Source organism: Vulpes lagopus, chromosome 19 (genome assembly GCF_018345385.1).
Source record: "Vulpes lagopus strain Blue_001 chromosome 19, ASM1834538v1, whole genome shotgun sequence".
Taxonomy (NCBI): domain Eukaryota; kingdom Metazoa; phylum Chordata; class Mammalia; order Carnivora; family Canidae; genus Vulpes; species Vulpes lagopus.
This window is the reverse complement of record NC_054842.1, coordinates 38,701,942-38,721,996: the sequence shown is the minus strand read 5'-3', so window position 1 is coordinate 38,721,996 and position 20,055 is coordinate 38,701,942. Positions and strand designations below refer to the sequence as shown.

The following is a 20,055-nucleotide window of genomic DNA, read 5'->3' as shown; positions in this document are numbered from 1 at the left end:
ATGACTTTGAGAAATATGCTAAATATTAATATCAGGGAATCTAAAACAGTGTTCTCTGTTGTGAAAGAGGACGGGTGATAGTTGATCTTATATATCAACTTGGCTAGGCTCATGGGCACACTGTGTGGGCACCCAGTTGTATGGTCAAACACCAGTCTAGGTATTGTTGTGAGGTACTTTTTAGATGTAATTAACATTTAAATCAACAGACATTGAGTAAACCAAACTGCCCTTCCTAATTTTGGTGGGCCTCGTCCAATCAGTTGAAGGCCTTAAGAGCAAAGCCTGAGGTTTCCCAAACAAGAAAGGATTTTCCAGATTGCAACATAGAAACTCTGCCTGGGTTGCCAGCTTGCTGTCCTGTAGAATTCAGATTCAAGACTGTAACATCAACTCTTAACCTGAATTCTTAGCCTTTCAGCCTCCCCTACAGATTTCTGGAACTTTCCACCCATACAAGCATGTGATGCAATACCTCAAAATCTCAATCTCTTCCTCTTCTTCCCTTTCTATCCTATTGGGTCTGTTTCTCTTGGAAACCCTACCCAGGACACGACCCATTAGTCATTTATTTCATTATACTACTGAGAATTAACATATCTATGAATCACCAAAATGCTGAACTTCACCATTGGTGAAAGCAATCCTGAGGCCATTTGGAATAAATGATTATGATTGGACAGGAACAGGGTACAGAGGGATAACATAAACTTTTATGTTCTAAGTGTACTTTCTAAGCTTCCAGTAATATGGCCAAAGAGCCCAGTTTTTGTAAAACGGTCTGAAAGCAAGTTGGTTAATACCCCAGTTTGGTCAAAAGAACAATTTGGTTCAAAATGAAGATCTTTTGCTATTTAATTGCACTGTTAAACTATTTTCACAAAAGGCACATATCCATATTACCTTCCTAACCTTACAAAAAGCAGATAATGAATATTTTCAGGCGCCGGTGTTTGGGGAGTGCTCCTGGGGGTGGAGAGGTGGCTGAGGCAGCAGTCAACATCCCCCGGCTCCCTACCCATCAGGCTTGTACCTTGGGAGCTGGACTACCTCCCGGGGAAGGCCCCTTTGCTCTGGGAAGGTAAACTGAAGCTACAGGAGTCTCGAAATTGCCATAGTCCTCCTTTCTGCCCTGGGCTCTTCCAGGTAACCCGTGAGGCTGGGGGGTGGGGTGAAGGCGGGGGCTTGATGGTCAGGGCCACCCGATGCTGTGTGCCTTCTTCCCCAGCAGAGGGCCGGGGAAGGTCTTACGCTTTGTGTGTCATTTCATTCACGAGCATTTATTAATGAGTATTTTATGTGCACACTTTTTAAAAAAAGATCTTATTCATGAGAGACACACACAGAGAGAAGCAGAGACACAGGCCAAGAGAGAAGCAGGCCCCATGCAAGGAGGCGGGCGTGGGACTCGATCCCGGGTCTCCAGGGTCAAGGCCCCGGGCAAAGGCAGGCGCTAAACTGCTGGGCCACCCAGGGATCCCCTTTATGTGCACATTTAACAGGTTGGTTAACTTGGGAGAGTAGTCTTGGGGGGGGCATGGGCTCTATTTATCAATATATACTTTAGGCTGCATTCCTGGTTTCTTTTCAGGTCACTTTATTTTTCTTTTTTAAGATTTATTTATTCATAGAGAGAGAGAGGCAGAGACACAGGCAGAGGGAGCAGCAGGCTCCACGCAGGGATCCCGACGCGGGACTCGACCCCGGGTCTCCAGCATCACGCCCCGGGCTGCAGGCGGCGCTAAACCGCGGCGCCACCGGGGCTGCCCTCACTTTATTTTTCTTAATAGAACAAATAAATAAAAAAAAATTTTTCTTGATAGAGATTCATAAACTGCACGTACGGCTCAAAGAAACGCGGGCACCGCCCTGGGGACGCGCTCGCCGACCCCCCACGCAAGCGCCCCCCCCCCCCGCACGCGCCTGGACTGGGCTTCTGCGCGGCCGTGACGTCACGGCGTCGGGGCGGGGCCGCGGCGGGGGCGGGGGCGGGGCCGCTTCCCGGGATCTCGCGGAGGGGCGGGCCGGGGGCGGCGGCCCCGCGGGGCGCGCTTGGCCCCTGAGGCACGGGCCTTTATAAGCGCGCCCGGCTCGCCGGGCGGCGGTGGCCGAGAGGTGGCGGGGGGCGGGATGTCGGCGGTGCGCGCGGTCCCGGAGAAGAGGCGGCCGGAGCAGAGCGCGGCGGGCCCGACTCCCGCGGGCTTCGTGCTGGGGCTCGACGTGGGCAGCTCGGTGATCCGCTGCCACGTCTATGACCACGCGACGCTGATTCGCGGCTCCAGCGCGCAGAAGGTGACCCGGGAGCGGGCGTCGGGTCTAGGCGCGGGAGGCGAGCGGGCGGGCCGGGCGCACGCGCCACCTGCGGGCCCGGGGTCCCGAGCGGCGGGCGGATTCCCGCCCCGGGCAGGGCTGAAGCCTGCGCGCCCTTCCGGTGCTGGCTGCGGGCCGGAGGGGCGGGCCTGCGCCCCGGGGTGCTTCGCTCGCCGTCTGCGGCGGAGTCGCCTCTGCGTGGGGGGTGGGGGGAGGTGCGTGCTGCAGACCCTCGCAGGGCAGCCGGGGGCAGCGCGGGGCGGCGCAGGGCTGCGGGGAGCAGCGCAGGGCAGCCGGGAGCACCGCGGGGCAGCGCAGGGCTGCGGGGAGCAGCGCAGGGCAGCCGGGAGCACCGCGGGGCAGCGCAGGGCGGCGGGGAGCAGCGCAGGGCGGCGGGGAGCAGCGCAGGGCAGCCGGGAGCACCGCGGGGCGGCGCAGGGCGGCGGGGAGCAGCGGGGAGCAGCGGGGCACCGCGGGGCGGCGCAGGGCGGCGGGGAGCAGCGCAGGGCAGCCGGGGGCACCGCGGGGCGGCGCAGGGCACGCCGCGCGCGTCCGCCCAGAAGGGACTTTGCGACTTGCGAGGGCTTCCCCCGCACTTGCTCGCTGGGTTTCCAACCCCTGGTGTTTATTTGCATTTGAAACGCTCGGGTCTTGATAGAATGCGTCGTCCGTCCTTCAGCTGTGCTGTCTCCGAACTGCCGCTCGAGGCGCCCGGTCCTCACCTGCGCGCCTGGATTTCCGCGGACGTGCGAGGCCTCCTCTCGGACCAGTCGCGAAGGCGGTGTCGTCATCGCTTTTCTCCTTTTCCATGTCTGAGCCTTGGTTCGAAACACACCTACCTCCTTCTGGTCTGGGAAACTTGGCCAAAACCCTTGTTAGGGGTACGGCGACCAGTGGATTGGTGCCCTCCTGTTGTTGGCCTTACTGACGCGTGGCTTTGTGCGAGCGCAGCAAAGATAACGTTGATTGGACGTGGCGTGCCCACCCTTCCTCCCGAGGGCAGCATCTTGTTAGGTTGCACGTTAGGAGCCATTAGTTACCCCTTCCCAGCAGCGCTGGACCCTGGCGGTGGCTCCGTTCTCACCCTTCTTCCCAACCCCTTGACTGTGTTTCACAATTGCAGCAGTTGCCCAGGGACCCATCTGGCCAAGTGACTGCTTGGAGAAAATGGGAGAGTTTCATTTCAGTGTGGTTTCCCGACCAGGACCCCGAGCTGGCATCAGCAGCAACCTTTCAGGCCGGCCACCTGTACAGAGACCCCGCACACCGGCCCTACACATGCCATCCCTCCCCCAACTTGAGAGAACACTGTGCTTCAGAGGCTGTGTGCGTCTTATCTTTTTATGAGTCTTTATCACAACACAATGATACTTTTCACACACTCTTCCTCATAATCCTAGACACAAAGTACCTTTGTTTTAGGCAGAGTTTTTTGGGTTTTTTTTTTTTTTTTGCATTGAAGTATTTGGAACCTAAGGGAGACATGGATTGTCAGGAAATACAAAGTTTCAGTTGCTGTGTGATTTGGGGTACGTGATTACATTTTTTTTTTTTTTTTAAAGAAATGAGGTAGGAATCAGACAGGTGAATCAAAATTGCTGTGAGTAGGAGACTAGAATGGTTTTGCTCAGACTCTCAACCATGAAGTGTCTGGAAAGGTAAGTGAGTTAATAAAAATATAAAAAGTCCCTGCCCTCAAAGGGCAAAACATTTGAATTGAGTTTATAGCAGTGGCTCTCCAACTGTGGTAAGAGTTCATAGCAGTGCTTCTTAAATTGTAGTTTCTGGGCACCTGGGGTAGAGATGAAGAAACTAAGATTTAGAAACTTGTGTAGCAGTTAATAGAGTAATCTTATGTCTGTTGACCTTAATGAAACATTTGGGATTTTATTTTATGTGTAATTTTTTCGTAGAAAATTACTTTGTGTCTTAAAAGTTGTTGGTCCAAAAAAAATTGTTTGCTCATAATGAATTAGAAATTAGAAAAAAACAATCAGAACTTGGTCATTTACTTCGGATAGCTGAAGTTCTTTGAGAAAAAGAGTCTTGTTGGCCTACATTGCTACTTAGCACCTGATTTATTACCTCATGGGTACAGAATAAATCATTGAATTGCACTTAAAGTATCAGGAATTCAGTTTGCTTCGACTTTTGTTTATTTTCTCAAGCTAAAAATCACACCTCTGCTAATATGATGGTAAGGTTATATGTAATAGAAACCCAAGACCACTTAGTATAGGGTTCGATGGATACTACCCAGCAGATAGCTTAAAAGAGAGACAGAGAAAGAAAAAGTGAAGAGATCACCCTTAGAGACAAAAACAAAATAGGCTGTATTGGTCTTTTAATTAAAATTGAAATTGGGGGATCCCTGGGTGGCTCAGCGGTTTAGTGCCTGCCTTCGTCTTTAGCCCAGGGTGTGATCCTGGAGTCCCAGGATCGAGTCCCACATCAGGCTCCCCGCAGGGAGCCTGCTTCTCCCTCTGCCTATGTCTCTGCCTCTCTGTGTGTGTCTTTCATGAATAAATAAATAAAGTCTTTAAAAAATGAAAAAATAAATAAAATAAAGTTGAAATTGCAAACATGAACCCTTTATGTTGGGAAGCTGGTACCAGGCCTCTCAGAAAACTAGTTTTATTTCTTGTGGCATTCATTTTTTAACAGCAGAGATACATTTTTAGGCTTTTTCTATAATTTGTATTTCTCATTTTATTTTTATAGTTTGTATTTTTTTAAAAAAAGTCTTTGTATAGATTCTTAAATATTGGTATTAGACACTAGAATATAGTATTAAGATTTGAAAATCCACATGTCAATATTTGATGTTTCTAGTTTTTTTTAAAAAAGATTTTATCTATTCATGAGAAACAGAGAGAGAGGTAGAGACATAGGTAGAGGGAGAAGCAGGCTCCCTGTGGGGAGTCCGATGTGGGACTGGATCCCAGGACCCTGGGATCACTCCCTGAGTGGAAGGCAGATGCTCAACCACTGAGCCACCCAGGTGTCCCTGATGTTTCTAGTTTTAAGGAGAAAGTTTATCAAGTTCCCCGTTGGAACATCATGCTATTTGTGAGAAACCATAAAGGGCAATAACATCCTGGAAGAACAGCACAGAAAGGCCAGTCCAAAGAAAGCAGTATAATCTCTACTGTTGTGTACCCTTCTGGACAATCTTGAAAGATTCTGGTTTTTGTCTTTTGTTTGTAATCAGCAAACAAATCATCCTCCTTGCTGTGGCTATCCTCTTGTCTAATTTCAGTTTGGCCTTTCTTCGGTATGGGAGGAGATTTCACTATTGTGACATGTTTGGATATAGTGAGCTCTCTGGGTTGGAGTGGGGGGAGTGATGCCGGAGTGCCACTGGCAAGTCTGAAGATTTGTAGGTTTGACTCAGTGATATCCACATTGAGTTTTTTTCCGATGAGGAAGTGTTATTGCAGTTGAGGCATTCGTCTGTGGTCATGAAAGTCTTGCATAGCAAAAAAACAAAAAAAAACAAAAAAAACAAAAAACGAGTATCATTTGATAGAAGGGGAATAGATTTTGTTAAGCCTGTCTCTGAGAATTTACTGGGGAGTAGTAGATTCTTTTTTCCTATTGGACCTTGTCACCATCATGCTCCCCACATAATCACTGTTGCCTCAGCATTCCTTTGTTTTCTTTATTTTGGCCTTTTCTTACATGTCTGATCTTTGGTTGGTTATTGGTTCATATTTTCAGTACCTCTAAATAGTCTTACTCTACTCAGCTATATCTGATTTTTGCAAAGAAAGAACTCTTCTGATTCAGTCCCTTTGGAGGGTAAACCTTTTATCTTCGGCTTGTTTAGGGAGGGGCAGTGATCTGGCTGGAGGAAAGGATTGGGGATCTTTATAAAGACTTTGAACAAATCTTGTGTTCAGTCCCATCTGGCATCTCAGTCTTTGGAGGTACCTCTAATTTTCAAGGCTTTACCATAGAATCTCTGCCAGGGGTTGAGCAAAGATGTGGTGTAATCTGAGCAGGGAGTGAAGGATCAGTTTTCTCCTCTGTTTAGCCATGTGCCACCAACCCACTCACTGTTCATATAAAAACATTTGTTAAAACCTGGTCTGAACCTGTTTGCTCTCTTAGCATTGTCTCTCTGCATAAAACTTTTATTATTATTTATTTATTTGAGAGAGAGAGAGCAGAGCAAGTGAGAACATGAGTTGAGGGAGAAGCAGGCTCCTTGCTGAGCAGGAAGCCCAGCACGGGGCTGGATCCCAGGTACCTGGGATCATGACATGAACTTAATTGAGCCGCTCAGGAGCCCCTGCATAAACCTTTTTAATGTTTTTATTTTAATGGAATTTAGAGAGGAATTGGAGATAAGATATGTGGATTCAAGCCATCATGTTAAACTGAAGCCATGGCTTTTTTTTTTTTTTTAATTTTATATTTTAAATTAACATACAGTAAAATTGCCTTTTTGGTGAATAAGTTCTATGATTTTTTTTAGCCCATGTAGGAGTAATCCAATAAGCTCCCTTGTGCTAGCCCTTTGTAGACCTATTCCTCCCATACCTAACCCTGATCTGTTTTCCATGTATATAGCTTTGTCTTTTTGAGAATGTCCTATAAATGGAAAAATACAGTCACTAGCCTTCAGAGACTGGCTTTTTTTGGCATAATGCCTTTGAGATTTGTCCATATTATGTATATCAGTAGTTCATTCCTTTTTATTTCCAAGTAGTAACCCATTAGACGGATGTGTCACATTCATTCACCAGTTGAAGTACGTTTGGGTTGTATCCGTGTTTCTGGTGATTTTGGCTAAAGCTGCAGTAACCATTTGTGTACAGATTTTAATATGAACCTGAGTTTTTATTTCTCTAGAATAAATAAATACTTGCAAGTGGTATGATTGGGTCATATAGTAAGTGAATATTTAACTTAACAAACAACTACCACACTTTCCTAGAATGGCTGTACCATTTTGCATTCCCATCAGTATGCATAAGAGTTCCACATGTTCTTCACTGACACTTGAAATTATTTGTAGTTTTTATTTTACGCACTCTAATAGGTGTAGTGGTATCTCATTATGGTTTTGATTTGAATTTCCCTAATGTTTAATGATGTGGAATATTTTCTATGTATATTTGCTATCCATGTATATCTTCTTTGGCAAAGTGCCTGTTAAGTCTTTTGCTCATTTTCTAATTGGGTTGTTTTGTTTTCATACTGTTGAATTTTGGGATTTCTTCATATATCCTAAATGCAAGTTCTGTGTTAGATGGATGATTTACAGATATTTTAAATGAATCTGCACTTTGTCTTTTAATTTTCTTTACCTTTTCTTTTGTAGGTCAAATGTTTTTAATTTTGATAAAGTCCAGTTTATCAATTTCTCTGTTTTATGAGTGGTACATTTGGTGTCATGTCAAAGAGCTCTTCGCCTAAACCCACATCACAAAGAACTTTTTCCCTTGTTTTCTTCCAAACATTTTACAGTTTTATGTGATCAATTTTGAGTTAAATTTTGTGTAAGATGTGAGGTTAAGGTTAATTTTTTTGCGTATGAATGTCTGATTGTTCCAACTGTTGAAAAAGCTATCTTTTTTTCCATTGAATTACCTTGTATACACTTGTTAAAAATAAATAAATAGCTAATTGATTTTAGCTATATTTGTGTGGGTCTGTTTCTGGACTCTGTTCCATTGATAGCATTTGTCTATTTTTTACAAATTACTTTGTATATTTATTTTAGAGAGGGAGAGAGAGCAAACACAAGCAGGGGGAGGGAGAGCAGACTGAGCACTGAGCCCAACATGGGGCTTGATCTCAATACCCTGAGATCATGACCTAAGCCAAAATCAAAAGTCAGATGCTCAACCAACTGAGCCGCCCAGGCGCCCCTAATTTTTTTGTAGTAGCACATTGTTTTGATTAATGTAACATTATGTTAAAGTTGGGTAGTGTGATTCCTCCAGTTTTATTCTCTGTCAACATAGTTGTAGTTATTTTAGTTCTTTTGTTTTTCCTATAAATTTTAGAATCATCATGTTTGTATCTACAAACATACTGGGATTTTGATTTTTTTTTTTTTTAATTTATTTATGATAGTCACAGAGAGAGAGAGAGAGGCAGAGACACAGGCAGAGGAAGAAGCAGGCTCCATGCACCGGGAGCCCGATGTGGGATTCGATCCCGGGTCTCCAGGATCGCGCCCTGGGCCAAAGGCAGGCACCAAACCGCTGCGCCACCCAGGGATCCCAGGGATTTTGATATATAATTGTAGATAGCATTTCTTTAGCATTTTTAAAATGTTGAGCCACTTCCTCCTGGCTTCCATGGCTCTGATGAGAAAGCCACAGTTATAAAGAATCATTGTTACGTGTGGCCGCTTTCACGATTTTTCCCTAGTTTTTGGGTTTTAGCATTTTAGTTATGCTGGGTCTGGATATGTAATGCTTTGGACTTATCCTTTTAGAAGTCTTCTAAGTTTCTTGAATATACAGATTTTATTTTATCTTAATTATTATTATTTTTAGATTTTATTTATTTTTTTGAGAGAGAGAGAGAGAGAGAGAGAACGCACAGGCAGAGGGAGTGGCAGGTAGAGGCAGAGGGAGAAGCAGGCTTCTTGCTGAGCAGGGAGCCTGATGTGAGGCTCGATCCCAGGACCGCAGGATCATGGCCTGAGCTGAAGGGAGACACTTCTATGACTGAGCCACACAGGTGCCCCAAATATATAGATTTTAAATCTTCCGCTGAACATGGAAAGTTTTTAGCACTATTACTTCTCTGAAGTAATTTTTTTTTTTGCACTGAACTCTTTTTTTTTTTTCCTTCTTTGGGGAATCTGATGACCTTTTTCTCCTGCCTCCTGAGGCTTTATTCATTCTTTTTTTCCAATATTTTTTCCTATTCCTATTATTATTTTTTAAAGATTTTATTTATTTATTCATGAGAGACAGGCAGAGGGAAAAGCAGGCTCCCTGTGGGGAGCTGGATGCAGGACTTGATCCCAGGACCTCGGGATCACGCCCTGAGCCAAAGGCAGTTGCTCAACCACTGTGCCACCCAGGCATCCCTCTTTCTATTATTTTTGATAATTTCTATTGATCTATCTTCGGTTTACTGGCTTTCTTGTTATCTTTTTTCTACTCTTGAGCCATCCAGTGTGTTTTTTATTTGGATTGTTATATTTTTCTTTTCTTAATTGATTTGTTCCAGTTTTATTGAGGTATGATTGACAAAAGTTTTATATAGGTAAGGTGTACAACATGATGTTTCGGTACCCATATGCATAGTGAAATGATTACCACAATCGAGCTAATTAACATACCATTACCTCACATAGTTACTATTTGTGTATGCGTATATGTGTTAAGAACGCTTGAGAACTGCTCTCCTAGCAAATTTCAAGTGTATGATACACTGTTATTAACTATATAGTCACCATGCTGTCTGTTAGGTCTCTAGTACTTATTCATCTTATAACTGAAAGTTTGCACTCCTTGACTAGCATCTCTCCATTTCTTCCATTCTCCTTATTACTGTAGTTTTTAATTCTAAAAATTTTATTTTTCTTTTTGTCTTATGTTTCTTGGCTGAGACTTTCTATCTTGCCATTTGTCTCAAAAGAATTTGCCCTTTCTTCTTGGAACATTTTTATAATCGCTGCTGTGAAGTCTCGGTCAGATATCTGTCATCTTGGCATTAGTATCTATTATCTTTTCCCATGTGAAATTTTTCCAGTTCTTCATATACCTTGTAATTTCAGATTATATCATGGACATTTTGAATATTGTGTTATAAGACTCTGCGCTTTGTGTAAATCCTATGATGAATGTTGATATTTTTTTCTTTTACTGGGCCATTAATGCAGTTGGGTTCAGGCTACAAACTCTGCCAAGTCTTCTATGGACTTTGGCTTCAGTGGTTGTCTTTTCCAGAATCCTGGCAGCGGTACTATTTGCATATGCCCTTTGTATGTGCCACGCAGGAGTTGGTCTGGCACCTGGGTAGAGCTGTCCCTTAGTTGTCAACATCTTTGCTGTGCTGTTTAGCATATATTCACTCATGTACAGCTTCGAGGTGAGCCTCAGACTTCATACACAACTTTCCAGAGCAGCTTTCCCAAGTTCCTCTTTCTCTGAGATTGTCCTGGTACTTTTTGGTTCCCCGAGCTTCCCCTTTTGGCTCCTCTTGCCAGAAAGCTGGAGCTCTGATTAGCCTACTCTGCCAGCACTTCGGATGCCCACAGCTGGGAGCACAGAGAGAGCAGAAAAACTGTGGAGGTCTTGGGCCACACCTCCTCCCTCCTTCAGTATCTTAAGTACTTAGGATTACTGGTGCAACCACTACTACAAGATAGCCTGGGTACAAAAGTATAGAGGCAAGTGGGAGAAAAAAAAGAAATATGGGGACTTCTCCTGGAGTTTCCATTGCACCTGGTACCCATTTCTGGTTTTGTGGATTGCTTTGAGGCCAGGTCAGAAAATATCAGGAAAAAAATGGGAAGCTCACCACCACTTATCAGAACTTGGATTCTTATCTTCCCCCATCTTCTTTCCAGTGTATACTTGTTAGAGTCCACAAATAGCTGCTTCCTGCCTTGGGTCCAGATTTTATCTCTTCATTCAGTGATAGAGACAGGGTGGAGTATGCTTTCTGTCATAGTCTGCAGCACACTTTGGTACTTCGTTAATTTTTGTTTTTTTAAAAAAAATTTTTTTTTGAAAAATAGTACATTTTCATTATAGAAATCTTGGAAAATAAAGATAAACTTGGAAAGTAAATATAAAATAAAGCTACAATTTTCTGCAAACTCATGAACTAAAGAAAACTTTTATATTTTCCATTTTAACAATAAAAATGAATTAGATAATGAATGAAATCATGTTGTTAATCATTTTAAACATTAAAAAAAATTTAAGACCCAGGTATTATTGACCTGATCTAATGTTTTTACTAAATTTTCTCTTTTTTCTAAATAGGTAGAAAGTCTTTATCCTCAAGCTGGCTGGGTTGAAATTGATCCTGATGCCCTCTGGCTTCAGTTTGTGACTGTAATAAAAGAATCTGTAAGAGGTAATTAGACTGGAAAAAAAAATAATAAAGCATATTTTATTTGTAATAAGAGTTTTCCTCTCAGTCTATAGAATTTTGTGGGTTTCCTAATGAAAATTATGCAAATGGTATTTTACTAGGGTCACAGTTTCTCAGTATTTTTTGGCAGACATCTGTGGTTTACAATTAAGGAAAGGTAACAGCAACTCTGTCCTTTGGTTTAAATCTTTTAGGGTACAGTATAAAGGCTGACTTTCCTTCTTCATCCCAGGTTGTGACTAGTGCTTGGTCAACTTCCTGTTGTATACAAAATACCAGAGGTTTATAAACAAAATTATAACACATAATTTCTGCTCTCAGGAATTTGCAGTTGAGTTACCTTTACTGCTTTAAAAAAAAAAAAAGATTTAACATTTTATTTATTCACTTTTTTGAGAGAGAGATAGAGCTTGCACAAGCAGGGGGAAGGGTAGAGGGTGTGGGAGAAGCTGGCTCTGCAGGGAGCCTGAGGCAGGGCTCAATCCCCAAGATCCTGGGATCAGGACCTGAGCTGAAGGCAGGTGCTTAGCCAGCTGAGCCCACCCAGGCTCCCCAATTTAACGTTTACTGTTAAGTTTTTGTTTTTGTTTTCGTTTTTCTGCGTGGCCTCGATGCAAAGTGCTGTCCTGGCCATAACCACAATAGGAAATCTTAGCTCTTTAAGGACATTTTCAGTGTAGCTTTCTTTAAGAATATGGCAAAAGATGACTTGTAATTGTAAATTCTGAAAGATCTTTTACTTCATTTTTATGGCTGAATTGCTTCTCCTTCTTGCCATTTTGCTTTGAAATATTTCAAAACTTATTTTAAAAAGCTGCACGAATAGTACATGGAACACCTGTATGCCTTTCTCCCAGATTCAAACATGTTTAGCAGTGTTTCCCATTCGTTACAAACTCTTTTTTTTTTTTTTTTTGACCCATTTAAGGATTGGTTTGTTATTTTGTGGAAAAGGAGAAAGAAGTTGGGAAGGGTTGTTTTGAACTATAGTCCATTGGAGAAAAGCAAGAGTTCAGGGTGATGACGGTTTCTGATTGGCTGGGGTAGATTTATTATAGGTGATACAATGTACATCTTTTCCTGCTGAGACCTGTAATTGCCGATTTTTTCCTGCTGAGGCTTATTCTGCGGTCTGTAATTGATAGGTCTTCCTGTAATTGGCCAGTGGTATGGCCCTGACTGCATTTTAGAGAGGTTTCCCTTTATTTATTTTCATAGATTGATCATTACTTGTATTAAGATCTGGTCTTTTAGTATTTTTTTTTAAGATTTTATTTATTTATTCATGAGAGACACAGAGAGAGAGGCAGAGACACAGGCAGAGGGAGAAGCAGGCTCCATGCAGGGAGCGTGATGTGGGACTCGATCCTGGGTCTCCAGGATCACGCCCTGGGCCGAAGGCAGGCGCTAAACTGCTGAGCCACCCAGGGATCCCCAGCGATTTTTTAGTATTATCAAGAAGAAAATAAAAATCTGACTTACTTTGAGTAGTGTTTGGTTTTTTCCTGACATTTAAAGCAGAAAGCCATTTTGTTATTATTAGAATATGACCTTTTTCCCTTTAAGTAAAAAATTATTACAAAATCATTAGTAATGCTTCCTTAATTAGTTCCAGTTATGTTATTAAATGCTAAACCCATGTTTTCCTTAAAGATTATATTGAATGATTTATTCCCCATACTATAATATGGTAAAGAAGAACTTCACTGGCTTCTAAACACATGTTTTACCTATCTTTATTTTCAGTTGCTGGAATAGAGATGAATCAAATTGTTGGTCTTGGCATTTCAACTCAGAGAGCAACTTTTATTACGTGGAACAAGTAAGTGCATTATGTGATAAGCATTCTGTTGTTGGATCCATACATAGCGAATATATTGATGGGAAACCTCTATGGAAAGTTTTAAATTTGTGAATTAATAGAAGTTTTACTTGGCTAAGAGGGATGAAAATGGGCCTATTTTCTGGCATTTTAAAATACACTACCTGTGGGGCACCTGGGTGGCTTAGTGGTTGAGTGTCTGCCTTTGGCTCAGGACATGATCCCCCGGGGTCCTGGGATCAAGTCCCCCATCGGGCTCCCCACAGGGAGCCTGCTTCTCTCTCTGCTATGTCTCTGCCTCTCTGTGTCCCTCATGAGTAAATAAATAAATAATTTAAAAAAAATACAATCCCTACATGTTATCTGAGCTTGACTTACATAAAATGATAATAAAAAGTGTTGATACTGTTATTAAAATTCTCCATTCTTTTCTTTAGATGTGAATTAGTTTTTCAAATAAGCTGGATTGGAATCTTAAAAATTAGCTTACACTGAAAAAGATTCAGGAGAACTTAGCAAGTTTCATAAAGACAATCCTATAATTATGGTTTATATTTTCAGTCTTCTCCAAATTTAATATTTAAATACCTGCAGCATATCAGGTATGTATAGATTAGATACAATTATATCGGGACGTCTGGGTGGCTCAGTGGTTAAGCGTCTGCCTTTGGCTCAGGGTGTGATCCTGGGGTCCTGGGGTCAAGTCCTATATCAGGCTCCCTGCATGGAGCCTGCTTCTCCCTCTGCCTGTGTCTCTGCCTCTCTCTCTCTCTCATTCTGTATCTCATGAATAAATAATAAAATTAAAAAAAAAACAATTATAATGGCTACTATATAGTGAATATCTACGATATTTCAGGTTCTATTATCCTAACCAACAAACTTGTTATTTGGGTATTATGTCTTTTTTACAGAGAAAGAAACTGAGGTGCAGAGAAATATATAAGTGGTTCAAGAACACTTAGTTACTAAAGAGCCAAGATTCCAAATTATTTTTTTGACCCCAAACATATGCTCTTTCCACTATCCCCATATTGCCACTCAATGTGAGTGTCTTTCAAAACAATAACAACAACCACAAAACCCTACAAAATGTTTTATTGTTACAGAGCACTAGACTTCACAAAGAGTGTCTTGAACATGGGGTTGTGGGGAAGAGAGGTGGTAGATAAGGGGAGTAAGGATAAGCTTGAGAAACATAATCAGGGTGAAGTCACAAAGACTTGGCGTTTAATTCAGTATTAGGTAAGAGGAAGAAGTTTAAATTGACCAATATTTGTGGCCTGGACGTTTGCGGCGATATGGACTGAAATGCTAGAGAACACACAAGGAGGAATGTATTAGGTGGTGATAAGGGTGGGTAGAAGGGAATGTGATAAAGTGTTTGGTTTGGAACACGTGAATGTGGAGGTACCCCAAAGGTAGTGAGAACATTTGTCTGGTTTAACTAAGGCATGGCTCATTTCCTCCAGGTAGACTCTCCTTTCAGAGTATAATACATCTCAGATGGTTGCCTGCATCTTTAGTCCCTTGGTGTCTTCCCCAAACTTCCCACCCATTGCATTGGGCAGAACAAGTCTTAAATTGGCAATACATTGGTCAGATGAAAGAATAAATGACTTAAAGCCATCTGTGTAGATCAGGGTTTCTAAATGGTGGCACTGTTGACATTTTGGGCCAGATGATTCTTTTGGTTGTTGGGGGCTATCCTGGGCATTGTAAGGTGTTTAGCAGCATCCCTGGCCTCTGCCCACCAGATACCTGTAGCACCCTTCTCCCTCAGTTCTGATAACCAAAACCATCTCCAGACATTGCCCAGTGTCCCCTGGGGGACAGAATCACTACCATTTGAGAACTGTTGGCATAGGCAGAGTCTAGATACATAGGTGTGTCTACGATAAAGATTATATAGATAGAAGGAAAGAAGACTGAGGATTTGGACAATGAGTATTCATCCCTACCCCCAACTTAAAGGGGATCAGAAAGCAAAAGACTGACTTGTTAGGACAAACACAAATCTGTGAAGTAGGTGGCATGGAAGTAGGGGCAAGGTAGTGTTCCTAGGGAAATAACTGATTGGAAATGTCATGTTTTGCTGGATTTTGAGATTATGTCATTGGCCACAGAGATTGTTTTCATCAAAACCTAGATGCCAGGTCCTTCATAACAGGAAGGTCAGAATATTAGGAAGCAAAGCTTTTATGTGGCAGTAGGACCATAACTCACTTTTGGGGGAGAAATAGAAAGTCAGATTCCAAGACCGTTCATTTCCCTTACTGGTGGTGTCCCTGTGGAAGGAGAAGATTTCTGCTTAAGACAATGAATTGTGAGTTTTCTTCTTGGCTGTCCTTTTTTTGAGATGTTTGTATTCTTTCGTGAGTTTTGGAAACTTTGCTTGTAGGAACTGAAATGCTAGATATTCCCCCCCCCCCCCCCAAAAAAAACCCACACAAGGCTTTTTGTTTCTTTTACCTTAAAATAGTGGAGTCTTAATATAATGCTCCCTGAATCCTGGTGAGCTACAAGCTCCCCCCCAAAAAAGCTGAGATACGCACAGAAGTGGGTACGGCTCTGAGCCAGCAGCAGGAAGTACCTCTTGCTCATTTTCTAGAGAAAGATTGACAGGATGCTGGCACAGTAAACTGCACATTCCAGTCAACTGCACAGTGAACTGCACATTCCTGGTCAGCACCTCCTCTTCCCAGCTCACTGTTCCTTTCTCCTGCAGTCTATAGTCCTGTCGTCTTGGCCTTACAAACATTATTTTCCTGTTGTTGCTGAAAGGAAGTGTAAAACTCTGAACTTTCTTTTTGTTTTCCTCTTTCCCCCTCCTTTAGAAAATGCCAGGAACCTTGGTCCTTGGGTTTTCTTCATATTTCTCAGGTCAAAAAAATTTTTTCAATATATTTAATCAGTGGTGTGTTTAGCCTATATCTTAAAGTAATAAAATGATAGCTCCTCCATTTTGGTTGTTTTAAATTCCTTTTGTTCTAAAGTATCTAAGCTGTTCTGTTTCTTCAATCTGTGTGTCTCTCAGGGAGGCTTCTGTCAGCTAACCTTGGATCAGGGTGTGTGCCAGTTAGTAACATAAACTATGAGTCACACAAGCAAACTGAAATTCACTCAGTAACTGTTTGAGGACTTGCAGGGCGTAAGGCACTATGCTGGCTGCAGAGCTGAATATGAAAATGAGTAAGAACACCGGCCCTCGAGGAATTTACAGTCTCATAATACAGGTATGCAAATGATTCTGTGTTCCCACAGCACCAAATACGTCTTTTATTGTAATACCTGATACTCTTGTGGTAATGGTTCTTACCAATTACTTATGATACAAATATATTAAGAGTCACGGAATGGTGTAGTGTGTTAGAGAGGTTTAAGGCAACTCATTTACGATGTTGCTATTGATGTTTTTCCTCCATTTCTCCTTTTATTGTTGACAGAGATAAACCCAAATCACTGCTAAGTGAGTAATGGAATATGCTCTGCTTCTTGAGATCAGTATTCTAGATTGTCTTCTACCTTGTTATGAATTAATGATGTCATCTTCTGTGATCTTCTCCCCGTCCTTGTTCTTCAGCTGTACTAGCATCTAACACATCATGCTTCACTCTGAGAACCTTTGAACATGTAATACATTTTATCCAGAGTGTTCACCTTCCTTGTTTGTTCCTACGCATCCTTCAGAGTTCACTTGTATTGTCGTTTCTCAAAGAGGTCTTTCCTGACCCCTTTACCGGGCAAGGTCTCCCTGTGAAATATACTCATGGCAATCTGTATTTCTCCTTCATAGGGCTTATTCCTGTAGTAGGCAAGCAATTGAGTAATTGAATATTTCTTTGGTTTCCCTGGTAGAAAATATATTCATGGGTCAAAGATACCATGTCCCTCTCTTTATAGCTATGTCCCCAGCTCCTGGCACTGATTGGTGTATATGCATTTGGTGAATTAGTGATTAAAATCAGATGTAAGTATGTAAGTAGATACTGTTTTGTGTCGAATAGCATCAAAGAATAATAAATTCATAACATAGATTTCATTTCTATCAAACACAATCTGTTGGTAGTCCTCAGTGGTAGCAGCATTCATTTATCAAATACTTTTTTGGTATCTGGGCTAGGTGGTGAGAATCTGAAAGTGAATAGACTGTGTTCTGGAGGCTCACAGTCCAGTGGGAGATACAGATGTGAACCTAGATAGATAGAGTGCAGGCTGATAGACATCTGCTCAGTAGAAGTGCTATGTACTTGGTAATGAAGGAGCTGAATCGCTTAGAAGGCAGAATTAGGGAGAGTTTCAGAGTCACTTGAGCCAAGCCTTGAAGGCTGAGTAAGAGTTTTGTCAGGAGCAGCTTTGTACCTGTTGCTACCTGTGTCTGGAGCTCTCTTACCTGAGAATTTCCCTCTTTCTCATGATTTAAAAACCTCACTGCAGAGATCATTTCTCCTTGAAGACTTCCCTGAGCATTTTATTTGCCCTTCACTTTACCATTTTCTTTTCTTCATATCATTTATCATTATCTAAAATTCTTATTTACTTATTTGCATATTTATTACATATCTCTCATAGGCATAAAAAGTCCCATGAGCATTGGGATTTTCGTCTGCCCTATCCTCACTGGATCCTTCACATTTAGAACAGAACCTGACACATAATAGGCATTCCAGTCTTTGAGTGATGGAGATGTACCTGGAAGGGAAGGCCAGGTCTTAGGCCAGGAAACGCCATATGCTGTGGTAAGGATGAGGAGTCTGTCTCTTATAAGAAGTGGGAAACTATCAAAAGCTGTTAAGCAGAAGAGTAATGTGACCAAATTTACATTTTAAAAAGAATATTCTTTTTTATTTTTAAAGATTTTATTTATTTATTCATGAGAGACACAGAGAGAGGCAGAGATATAGGCAGAGTGAGAAGCAGGCTCCCTGCAGGGAGCCCAATGTGGGACTCAATCCCAGGATCCCAGATATGCCCTGAGCTGAAGATAGACACTCAACCATTGAGCCACCCAGGCATCCTTAAGAAGAATATTCTTGAATCAGGGTAGACAGTGGATTTGAGGGGAATGAGACCAAGTCTGAGAAGTCTTTTTAAGAAGGCTATTATTTATTCAAGTCTCTGCTCTCATATCTAAAAACTCTCTTCACCCCCAGTTATTCTATTCCTTTACCATGCCAGCATTTCATAGCATGATCCTTATATGAAATGACAGTTTTAATTATTCATTTGTTTCTCCCTTTGCCATTAAAGTATAAACTCCAACGATGTTATGGAATCCCTTTGTGGACTTAGGATGACACCCTCCCCCTACTTTTTGGCTGAAACAGCTAAGATATCATTAACCCAAGTGTGGCACACTAGAGGAAGAGGGGCAGCAGATTTGGCGTGGATGTGTTGCATTTGAGATGGCATGGAGCAAACTATCACAAATATGTGGAAGGCAACTGTTTGTGAGGGGATGGAACTGAAGTGAGAGGCTGGCCCTAGAGATGTAGATGAGTGAGTAGTCCTATGGTAACTGTTCATGGGTATGGGTCAGGTTGGTTTTGTTTTTTGGTTTTTTGGTTTTTGCAGAGAGCAGCTAGTTAAAAAGAGAAGGGGGCCAAGGATACAACCCTCAACAGATATAACAGCATTTAACTGGCAGTCTAAGGAAGAAACATCTGTAAAGGAAACAAAAAAATCTATACTTGAGAGGTAGGAGAAGAAACAGCACAATGATATCATGGAAGTTTAGGAAAGTGACAGTTTTAGGTAGGAAGAAATGAGTATCAGGAGTCAATATTGCAGAAAGGCAAGTCAAACTGAAAAGGAACCTGTACGGGCACCTGGGTGGTTCAGTTGTTAAGCATCTGCCTTTAGCTCAGGTCATGATCCCGGGGTCCTGGGTATGAGCCCCATATCAGGCTCTCAGCTCAGCAGAAGCCTTCCACTCCCTCTGCTTGTACTCTCTCTCTCTGTCAAATAAATAAATAATCTTAAAAAAAAAATGGAGCCTGTAAATCTGAAAATTAAGAAGACAGTATTTACTATAGTGAGTATAATTTTCATGAATAATTAGAAATCTAAATTACATTTGAATTGTGTTCAGTTGAGGTAATGGGAAGTGATGAGGAAATGTTGAAGGGGCTCAGTTAGATGTGGGGCACATCATCCTGGTCAAGAGAGATGCTTTTGGTTCTGTTTCAAAGATGGGGAGATTTAAGCAACAGAGTTGATGGAATATGGTTGAAACAAAGCGATGGAAGAGTTGGGAAGATGTGGGTATAGAGACTACAGGTGCAGCTGCCAGCCTGAGACATGAGAGGGAAAGCTTTTCCTCTGAACCAAAAGAGAAGTGGGGAGTTGAGGAAAGTCATTGCTGTGTTCTTACTCCCTTTTAGAAGCAGGTGGCCAGTGGTGGCCTAGGGCTTGAGAAATCTGGTGAAAATTAAGATGTGCCATTTATAGGGCATGGGAAGGAAACTAAGGAGGGACAAGAGAAAGACTTTTATCACCTTAAGTGATTCTGAGAACACAGGCAAGGTTTTGTTACATAGATATGGATTGGTATCAGTTCACAAGGTTCTGGCGTTGAAAGTAGACACAGAAGGAACCTGGAGTGATCCCAGGTTAGGTATCGGAAAGGTAGATGGTTAACTTGAAAGATAAAGGTTAAAGAGTGACATTGTGTAGAATAATGGAGTAAGAACCTGTGAGGCTTGGTCAAAGCAAGCATTGAGTTTGAAAGAGAGGTTGTGGTAAACTAGTTCAGAACTCTAGAATCCAATCAGGGTTTATAACAACTAGGGGAATGCTGGATGAAGGAAGAAGCTATGTTTCTCAGGTCAGAGGGCATGTGCAAA

The 20,055-nt window shown here is 42.2% G+C and overlaps 2 protein-coding genes across 4 annotated transcripts in view; both read left to right on the top strand.

Annotated features, from left to right (window-relative positions):
• Positions 1 to 1,988: 1,988 nt before the first annotated feature.
• Positions 1,989 to 20,055, top strand: part of GK5 (glycerol kinase 5) — a 69,336-nt gene continuing 51,269 nt past the window's right edge. Inside the window, exons 1-3 of one of the 2 annotated variants that reach the window (XM_041733808.1) lie at positions 1,989 to 2,292; positions 11,277 to 11,370; positions 13,135 to 13,210. In XM_041733808.1, coding sequence (XP_041589742.1) covers positions 2,131 to 2,292; positions 11,277 to 11,370; positions 13,135 to 13,210 — 332 coding nt within the window. In that variant the 5' untranslated portion in view covers positions 1,989 to 2,130. The remainder of the gene's footprint in view (positions 2,293 to 11,276; positions 11,371 to 13,134; positions 13,211 to 20,055) is intronic. The other variant, XM_041733809.1, reaches the window with a different exon arrangement.
• LOC121478658 lies at positions 2,751 to 4,677 on the top strand. 2 transcript variants are annotated; one of them, XM_041733811.1, is made up of 2 exons: positions 2,751 to 3,132; positions 3,434 to 4,677. In XM_041733811.1, exons 1-2 carry the CDS (start codon positions 2,970 to 2,972, stop codon positions 3,655 to 3,657), a joined length of 387 nt encoding a protein of 128 aa, XP_041589745.1. In that variant the 5' UTR covers positions 2,751 to 2,969; the 3' UTR covers positions 3,658 to 4,677. The 2 variants fall into 2 exon arrangements, with proteins under 2 accessions (XP_041589745.1, XP_041589744.1); XM_041733810.1 differs by having other exon boundaries at positions 2,751 to 3,191.